The sequence below is a fragment of the Bison bison genome, unplaced genomic scaffold (genome assembly GCF_000754665.1).
Source record: "Bison bison bison isolate TAMUID 2011002044 unplaced genomic scaffold, Bison_UMD1.0 scf7180017864167, whole genome shotgun sequence".
NCBI lineage: Eukaryota > Metazoa > Chordata > Mammalia > Artiodactyla > Bovidae > Bison > Bison bison.
The window spans coordinates 4,812,581-4,822,230 of NW_011494739.1; the positions used below are offsets into that span (position 1 = coordinate 4,812,581).

Consider the following 9,650-nt stretch of genomic DNA (forward strand, 5'->3'; position numbering starts at 1 on the left):
TCCTCAGCGCCAGCCTGTGCGGCCAGAGCCCCTGTGTGTCTCACTCCGGCATGCAGGCACCTTGGGGCCCCCGGCCCACTGTGAGCGCCCCCTGTCCTCCCAGCTCTTCCATAGGTGTCAGCGTGCGGTGCAGGCGCTGCCCAGCCGGGCCCGCCGGGCCTGCTCGGAGCAGGAGGAGCGGCTCCTCCGAAACGTGGTGGCCTCGCTGGCCCAGGCCCTGCAGGAGCTGTCCACCAGCTTCCGGCACGCACAGTCCAGCTACCTCCGACGTGAGTGTCCACCCGCGCCAGGCTCTCCAGTGACGAGCGTCCCAGCGCTTAGGTCACAGGACAACTCTGTGTTTTGTGTCTTCTTCTGCTGGTTCTCCGTTTTGTCCTTTGCTTTTCATGGTTAGCCTTTGCATATCCTCTTACTTCGCGGGGTAGAAAGTAGCTCTTTCTGCCCCCAGTGGTAGCCACATCCAGGTTGAGGCCACCCCATGGGGCATTGACAGTCCTCCTCTAAAACAACAAAAGAGAAACTCTTTTGTCAAGTTTAAAGTATTTGAAAATCAATCTAGCATATTATAAAAGCATGTAGTTTTCTAGGTGTTAGGCTTACAGGAGCTGCTGATAAATGGGTAAAAATAGTTGTAATCATGTTGAAGCTTTATATTTGCCTATCTGTCTAAACACCTTACCTGGGAATAGTTAAAGCAGACACATTCTCTCCCAGCCTCCCTTCCTTCCCAAATAGTGCAAAGTCAGGTTTCAGCTACATCCTCATTCAGAGCACCCATAAACTGGCTTTTTCTGTATTGCCATTGTAATCAATGATATCCCCATAGGCTCCCCCAAAAGCTAGTTCTCCCTCCTGACAACTGGCATATTTGTGTTTGTGCTTTCATTTTACTACTTCTAAAATTTGATTAGGGCCACTTGGAATTCTTAGCAGATATACTTTTAGAGAGAAATACTTAATGTTTTAAATGTTTTTAGCAGCAGCTAAGTGTTTCTGCTCCACTGAGAGCGTCTCAGATGATGGTGTTGCAGTGTCACTCACCTGGCACCCAGTGAACTGTTCACACTCGCAGTGTGGTCTCTGTCCTAAGTAACCCCAAATGCTTGCCTGCTGTTGCATGGTTGTGGTCCTTTACTGTCCCCCATCTCTGCTGGAGGTGAGCAGGGCTTCTTCTAAAGTGGCCAAGAATGTCTCCATTTTGACTGTTGAGTTTTACTCTAGATGCCCCCTTTTAATGGTGGAACAGTAACCAGAACGGTTTCCGTATTCAAGTAAAGTGAATTCCTATCCACGACAGGCATGAAGAATCGAGAGGAAAGATCCCAGCATTTTTTTGCTACATCAGTACCGCTGATGGACGATGGCGAGGATAATACTCTGTATGACCGGGTACGTGTCGGGGCCAGACCCGCCTGCTGCTCATGTGCACTCTGCTCTGTTTCCTTCTCTTTGCGGACCTTTAGCTTCCCTGAGACACAGCTGGATTGGCACTGTGTGGCGTGCACATCCATCAAGTGCTTTGCACCTGGCGGGAGAACAGTCGTGGGGGCCATACTGTTTCTTCCTTTCTAAAGACTGCACGGAGACCTTGTCAGGTGCCTTCCAGAATCTTCTGGAAAGCAGTCTGCACACCCCACTCCCAGGAAGAACCCTGAGACACGCAGGCTTCTCCCTGGTGCTTTTGCCGCTTGGCTCTGGGGCAGCTGCCGACAGGGGTTCTCTGTGTCCCCGCTTTGGCCGGTGGTGCTTTAGAGCCCGCTGATTCAGGGAGATCTTTCTTGTTAGGAAAAATAAGTGCTTGTGTGTGGTGTGCTCTATAGAAATAGTTTCAGATTTTATTTTCTTTAAGTTATATCTAAAATCGTACTTCATGTGCACATTTCGTCCTTTTTGTTTGGCTAGGGCTTTACAGACGAGCAGCTGGTGCTGGTGGAGCAGAACACGCTGCTGGTGGAGGAACGGGAGAGGGAGATTCGCCAGATCGTGCAGTCCATCTCTGACCTGAACGAGATATTTAGGGACCTGGGAGCCATGATCGTAGAACAGGTGTGTGCATTTACCTGCCTCGTCAGTGGGCTCTCTTGCCCTGATACCTCATTCTTCCCCAGGCTTTTCGATTCTGCACTTCTGTGAGGAAAGCAGTTGTAACCCATTCCTTCTGTGTATATACAGTGTGTGTGCTCAGTCATGTCCGACTCTTTGTGACCCCATGGACTCTAGCCTGCCATGCTCCTGTGTCCATGGGACTCTCCCAGGCAAGAATACTGGAGTGGGTTGCCGTTTCCTACTCCAGGGAATTTTCACGACTCACTATGTATGTGTGTATGTATATACGCATACAAATTCTATGCAGACTGCTGTCATGCCCCATAAAAATACTAATAAACTATTTTTTAGATGAGAAACAGGTGTCAGTGACAGTGTTCACGTCCTCTGCCTCCATCCCAGGGCTGCTCCCAGGAGCACCCCGTGCCGGGAGCCTGGCTGGCTCTGCCCACGCTCAGCGGTGATTGTGACGATGGATAAGTTTTCCCATCTAATTTTGGCAGGTTATTGTGTAAAGGCAACTGGAACCACTAGCCCTCAAGTAGAATTAGATTGTTTGTTCACTGTTAAAATCTGATTAGGGTGTTTTATTATCTTGCCAGTGGGGATTTGGGTCCTGATCCCCCGAAACCAGCTGCAGACTAGAGCAGACAAGGCTGTAGAAGATCTAGTTAGGTTAATTACTCCCGTGGCTCTCATGGAACTGTTCGTGCTGTCGTCTCCCAACGCAGCACACTTCTGTTCAGAGCCCCATCCTTCCGTGGAGCCTGGTGTTCTCTTCTTCCTGTTTGAACCCAGCAATTAAAAAATTACAGGAAAACTCTCCTGGAGGCGAACGTGTGATTTTACATGGTGTGTTGGAGCTAGCCGTGTTTGCTCTGACCCATGGAGGCGTGTGGAGATTCTCAGACATGATAGTAAGTTTCCAGACCTCATTCTAATCAGGCCTGGCTTAACTGGCCTTCTCTGCTTCCTTGAACCTGTGAGTTTAAGCCACAGATGGGCACAGAAGCAAGCCCTTCACCACTCAGAGCCTGTTTCCACTGAACCATGTATTTCTTAAAGCCCCATTAAGCCTGAATATGGAGTATCCTGTAGTAGCTAAACCCAAAAAAGAAACCTCAATTTGTCAGTATTTTCTTCTCATGAGCTAGGCTTTCCTGCAGCTAACGGCGGCACTCTGCCACTGAGCACCTCACTCTGCTTGGTGATGGACTCCAGAGCTGACAGGATGTCCCTTTACCCCACAGTCAAGTAGAACAGATAATCCCGTGGATGACAATGCCTGCAATCTGCATCTCTCATTTCTGAAGCTCCATTTTCCCAGTTGCGCTTGTTGATTGTCTGTGACTGTCATTTATCACCCAGGGTACCGTCCTCGATAGAATCGACTATAATGTTGAGCAGTCCTGTATCAAAACTGAAGACGGCTTGAAACAGCTCCACAAGGTAATGGCATATCTTTCAGTAGCTGAGAATTTGAAGAATTGTTTTCCCGTATCAAGAATTCATACGAGGCTTGTCTTCTGTCTTAACTGTCCCCAGCACTTTCGTCTGTCATCAGCTCGAGATGGGGCTGTGAAAATGCAGCCTGTCGTATTCTTCAGAGCCCACCGTGCGGGCTGTGGCCGTTTCCCTGCAATTAGTGAATCCCAGTGCACCCCACATGCAGAGTTGAAGTTGCTGAGAACCCCTTTCTGTGACAGCAAACTCTGAAAGAGTCGGGGTTTTCTTCCTTTTAGAAAATACTTTATTCCTTGGCTAGGCCCTCTTGTTTTAGGGAATCGATTGAGTGGGTGTTTGTTATAACCCGTGTTGTGCGTTCTGTCTGCTGGTAGCTGCTGACTCAGGCCTCCCTTGTTGTGGTACTTTTCTGATGAATTGCTGCTGGGGATTCATTCTGGAGAAGATAAAAATCTAATTTTCTCTTTTAATTACCACAGTATATCTGTGTACCACCTTGAGGAGAGAGTAGTCTGTTGAAGTGAGAGTATTAGCTTTCTCATTCTTTGCTAATACTCTGATGGCTGTCTCCAGAATGTTTTTCATGATATTTGTTAAAAATAAATGGAAAACATCCTTAAAAATCTTGTAATCAACCATGAGAAGCACATATGTACACTGCTGAGTGACTCTCATATATAATTGGCTGCGTGTTTTCTTCAGAAGGAATGAAATACTTCACAGATGAAATAAATTCTGTCCGTCTCCTCATGGACAGCGGTACTCCTAGCCATGTGTGATGGTCATTTTCTCGATTCACTAATGTACTTCTCTGTCATCTCTCTGAGACCAGTCGCTTCCTGTGGGAGAGGTGACCATACCTGGCCGTGGTGCCAGGTTTATGGAAGGTGAGGCCTCGCACAGGTCTGACCAGGAACCCTCAGCTTCCTCTTCTATATGCTTGTTACCACGTGCAGGGCAGGAGTGGGTGGGACGCCAGCAGACACTGAGAAAGAGGAGGTCTGCCTTGTGGACATAGGAGGCTTTTTAATTTTTTTAAGCATTCGGTTCATTTGGTTGCCACATTTTATGTATTAAAAACGTGAAAGCTAACTTTAGTTTCTCACTCTGTAATATCTGGGCCTTCATATGCTGTTGAATTATGCATTGGTTTTAAAGTTTCTTAAATAAAAACTAGCAAAACATGTTTTGTAATACAACAGAGATAAAGGGGAAAAGCTTTCTCCACGAGGGTGTACATATCTAGTGGGAACTAAAAAATTTGTTTAAGGTTTGACTTTATAAATCATTTTGAGAGGTTTTAAAGTGTATCACCTGGTGTCAGCTTCAGTGGTGGTTACTGACTACAAGAGTGAGCACGTACCCTCCTCTCTTCAGCTTGGCTGGCCATTGCCTTGGCGATCAGCTCATCTGAAGCTGGCGGGGCCTTGGAGTCACTTCTTCCGAGCCAGGCTCTCCAGATGGGTGAACGTGTCCTAAGGTTTCCTCCTGTGGATGAGTGGCCTGGTGGGTGGGCGGGCTCACTTAGGACACAGAGCTGCTGGTCAGAAGGTTGGTGGGGATGCAGAAGTGGGCATGGGAGGCTGGACCTTCTGAGCAGGTGCTGCCCTCAAGCCGTCCCCTCGCTTTCACTTTCACCTTTGCCATGAGGCAGTGCCGTCCACAGAAGTGTGGGGAGTGTGCTCTCCCCATGGGCGGAGGGGGAGCCTGGTAGGCTGCAGTCATGGGGTCGCTAAGAGTTGGACATGACTGATCGACTTCACTTTCACTTTTCATTTTCATGCATTGGAGAAGGAAATGGCAACCCACTCCAGTGTTCTTGCCTAGAGAATCCCAGGGATGGTGGAGCCTGGTGGGCTGCTGTCTATGGGGTCCCACAGAGTCAGACACGACTGAAGTGACTTAGCAGCACCAGCAGCATGTGGTCAGGGACACTTCGCTACTCTCTCCTCCCCTCCCTTTCTCTGAGTCACGTTCCTGCACGATAGGCGTGTGTCACTAGCCACACAGGATGACTCAGCTTGGGTGGGTTCTTTCTGCACCTGACCCCATGGGGCAGCTTTCCTGTTTCTGTTGGGTTGGTGGAAAAGTCTGTTTTGGTTTTCCTGTAGCATCTTATGGAAAAACCTGAATGAACTTTTTTGGCCAACTCAATACTTCCATGGATGAATTTCTTGTTTGCAGACTCAGAGGAGGTAGAAGAGCTTCTCTGGGGCCCTCACTTCTCTCCCTTCTGGCTGGTGTCACTGGAGCCAGAAGTTTGACTTCTCAATGAAGGAGCTGTGCATTCCTCCAAAGAACCGTGTCTGGAAGTGAGAGGCTTCCATAGAAAGAGTGGGTCCTTGCGGTCAGTGGAGGGGGATGTAAGGAGAGGCAGGCTGTGTGGAGCTGAAGGCAGAGCCTTAGACTTCTCCCACGGCCCTCAGGTGATGGTGGATCCCCAGCAGGTGCTTCATGAAGCCTGTAGGTAGGGAACTCGGGGGTCACGGGAGTCAGCTGAACTCTAGGCAGTGATTGTGATGATGGAGCCGGTGGCAGAGGTGTTGGGTGTGCAGGTATAGCCAGAAGCTAGGACCAGAAACGAGGCAGACTTGATTTTGGAGAAAATGATGACCCTTTCTCCTTCCTCTTTCTGTAGGCAGAGCAGTATCAGAAGAAGAACCGGAAGATGCTCGTGATCCTGATATTGCTTGTCATCATCATCGTCCTCACTGTTGTCCTCGTCGGCGTGAAGTCTCGCTGAGCGGCATCGGGCCAGTGTGTGTGGTGCGTGGACCCGGGCACGAGGCCCGGCGCCCGGGGGCTCTGGCGGAGGTGCGGCCCCGGCCTAGCTGGGGTGGCGGCGGTCCCATGGACTCCTCGGCCCGGTCATGCTCACACGAGGGGAAGGGGCATCTGTTTTCCTTCATTGGCAAGACGTGAAGGACCTTGGATACTGCTGCGGAATAGAGATGAGTTCTCGCTTTGGTTTTGTTTTGTTTTGTTTTGTTTTGTTTTCAGAAAGAAAATATCAGTTGAACGTTTACAGGCCTCGTCACGCTGTTCGATGTATCATACCTGTATATGCTCTTTTTTTTTTTTTTTAAAGCAATCATGTTTGAGCAGCATGTTAAAAGAATTTTTGGAAAAAAAATTTTTAAACCATCTGGTTTTTAAGAAATTTGGTACCAGGAATTTATGAGTAGAGGCAAAATTGCCTCTTCATCTTTGTCTATGTATTTTCCAGTTGAAAACAAACTGAGAAGTCCTTTAAGAATTTATAATCCATTCCCCATTAACTTAATTTAACTTTTCCATCACTGTTAATGATCAGAGTAACAAAGTGTGAAAAATAAGAAACCATCATTGATGTTAATTAACACATTTAGATGGGCCAGTTCAAACAGCTTCATAAGTTTAAATTAATTGTAAATGGAGTATTCCTCATCTCAGATTTGTGCACTGCATTTTCTCCTGTAAACCGAAAGGGGTTACTAAGCAGAACCAGCCAAATGCAAGAGTTGATGATTTGAAAGAACCTCACATTAAAAGGGCACTCGGCAGTGTCGGAAAAGTCACCAGAGCTGGCCGGTGTGTCCCCGTGCCCATCCCCAACCATCCTTGCTCAATCCATTACTTATATAATAACTACATAAAGACCTGTTCAAGCCAGACACCATTTAATGGACTGTGAATTTACATGGAGGCCATTCTAAATGGGTCACCCTATTTAGGATTAGTGGGTCTCAAATTATTAACCAAACATGACTCCATTTCAAAGTAAAATATTCCCCCAGTGGTTTGATTTATTGGCCCTTCCATTGCCATTGAACATGCCCAGAAGGTAGGCATATTCCTGCTGTTTGTGAAAATCTTGGCTCAGAAAACCCCTCATTTGTGTGAGCATGAATCCGGTCTCCAAAGCAGGACTTTGTTGTTCACTTACCTATTATCAGTATGGTGCTCAAACATATTCCTGGACCTGTGGAGTAATGTGGAAAGTGATGATAACTTTGAAACCTGAAGTTGTTTGTGTTTTAACGGGTCTTGAGACACCAGTATAGTTTTAATGGTCTTTGTGTCATTTTTGATGGCTTTCCATTGTTTTTACCTCTTGTAAAATGTTTTAAAAGAGCATGACCTCATTAAGTGTGCTACGTTTTATTTGGACCAGTCACATAACCTGTCTCTCTAGAATTGACTTTGAAGTTATTTCCAGAAATTTAAACTCAAACCCCGAGATTCAAGTTGTCCAAACAGGTCATGTGCTTAAAACGCAGACCACTGCCCAGCCTTCCCGTCCCAAGTGGTTCATGAAGCCGGGCAGTCCCTGGTTCCCTGTTCCTGACGTGGGCGTGGGGTGATCTAAAGGCATCCCTGGCATATCAGGAAGTAGCATGGCATTCCCTGACAGCTACTTACTAAGGAGGAAGGCCGGGAATGAGGTCCAGCCCCTCCTCAATTGCCCCTGAGATGGGGGGGCTTCCTTGGTTCCTGAGAGCAGCTGTGGGCTCTTTAGCCTCAGTGGTTTTGAGCTCAGGGAGTCAAGCTGCTCCCAGGATGGGGGCTGTCCAGATGAGGGGCTCCCCTCCTAGGCAGCCTGGGATGGTGTTAAGGGTTCTTGTGGGGGAGCTTTTCCAGTGCTTAGGCTCACTGACTCTTGAAGGAACGTAATCCTTTAAGAAAGGATCACTATTTATTTGTATTTATTTTTAGTGAACAGGGTGATTAGTTGGATTTTTTATCCAATTCCTTTGGGTAAAATAATGAATCTGACTAGGGATGGCTTGAAGGATCCTGTTTGGGATCCGGACAGCTGCCCCCTCTGACTGGATCCCCGGCAGCACCAGCTGAAGCCCAGCCATCGGCTGCCATCACCGTGTCCCCAGGCCAGCAGCAGCTGGAGCACGTGTTCCAACTTGCCAGGCTCCACCAAACACTCCTGTTCTGTTGCCACCTCCTGGGGACAGATCAACAGCAGGCAGGCTGGAAGGGGAGGTTAGTGATTAGTGTCCTGGCACCCAAGGGTCCTCTCTCTCCTTGTCTCGCCTATGGCTCTGGTGGCAAAGGTGGCTCTTCCTGGCTCTGCCCTCGCTGCTGCCCTTTGTGATGTGGCCTGCACGGCTCTGTTGACCGGGGCTGGAGGGGGGACCCATAGACGTTGCCTGTCAGGTCCCTGGAGCTCCTCATCTTTCCCGAGATGGGGACTGAGCACTACTGTCTCTTGTTTTATTAATTTGGGGTGGGGGGAGGTGCTGACTTGCTGGCCCTGGGCGTGAAGCCGCGTTCATCTCTAACGAATTTACCAGTCTCTGCTAATTGAGAGAGCGTTATTTATTTGTTTTGACACAAGAGCTTTCAGTGTTTTATGCTAGCTAATGGCTTCTTAAAGGTAATAAAAACCTTCCAACCTAATTGGTCAGATAAGACTTTTGTGTGTGTGTGCTTAAATAAAGCAATTAGTGAAGCGCTTCTATCCAAAATGACTTTTTTTTTTTTTGTCCTTTTTAGAAAACTAATTTACTGTTACTGGAAACTTTTTGTACAATAAAGCAATCATCAGATTCAAGAACACTCTGTTATCCTAGTAGTAATTTTAATGATGGGCTGCCTGTTTTCCTCAAGTGCATCCATGTTTCAGGGGAGCCTGGCCTGCTCTGTGACTGTTGGGGACCGATGACTGTTTGTTGTGTGCTGAGGCCTTGGCCTTAGTGTTGGGGAGTCTGTCTGTCTGATAAATGCTTTCAAGGGGACCCATCAATATGCTACCCACTGTCCCATGGACAGAGGAGCCTGGTGGGCTACAGCCATGGGGTCACAAAATGTCAGACATGACTGAGTGACTAACACTTTGACTTTTGTACAAAAACGGCAGATAATTACATTTCTTAGAAAAATGTATGCTTTGTGTACCCACCAAGAAGCACTGGAGATCTTCAAGGAAACCTAGTTACATGTGCCTTGCTTAGAAGTAATTCTTACACACGGGCTCCCAGAGACTTGAACTTCTTTGAAGTCCTCCTGCCCTGCTAATCTGAAAATTTCAGGGGTAGTGTTTGCCAGTATTACTCAAAGCTAGGACTGTATTTCTTCTCAAAGGCCAGGATGGTTCTGTGTTAACTCAGTGCTAACTCTCACCCATGTGTACCTGGTGGGAGGTG

General features: G+C 47.7%; 1 protein-coding gene across 10 annotated transcripts in view; it reads left to right on the forward strand.

The window, feature by feature from the left end:
* The window catches only part of STX16 (syntaxin 16), a 26,895-nt gene extending 17,837 nt beyond the window's left edge, over positions 1 to 9,058 (forward strand). For 9 of the 10 annotated variants that reach the window (XM_010841829.1, XM_010841832.1, XM_010841835.1 and 6 more), the window contains 5 exons: positions 104 to 269; positions 1,298 to 1,389; positions 1,903 to 2,046; positions 3,415 to 3,495; positions 6,149 to 9,058. In XM_010841829.1, the coding sequence (XP_010840131.1) occupies positions 104 to 269; positions 1,298 to 1,389; positions 1,903 to 2,046; positions 3,415 to 3,495; positions 6,149 to 6,253 (588 nt within the window). In that variant the 3' untranslated portion in view covers positions 6,254 to 9,058. The other variant, XM_010841836.1, reaches the window with a different exon arrangement.
* Positions 9,059 to 9,650: the final 592 nt, after the last annotated feature.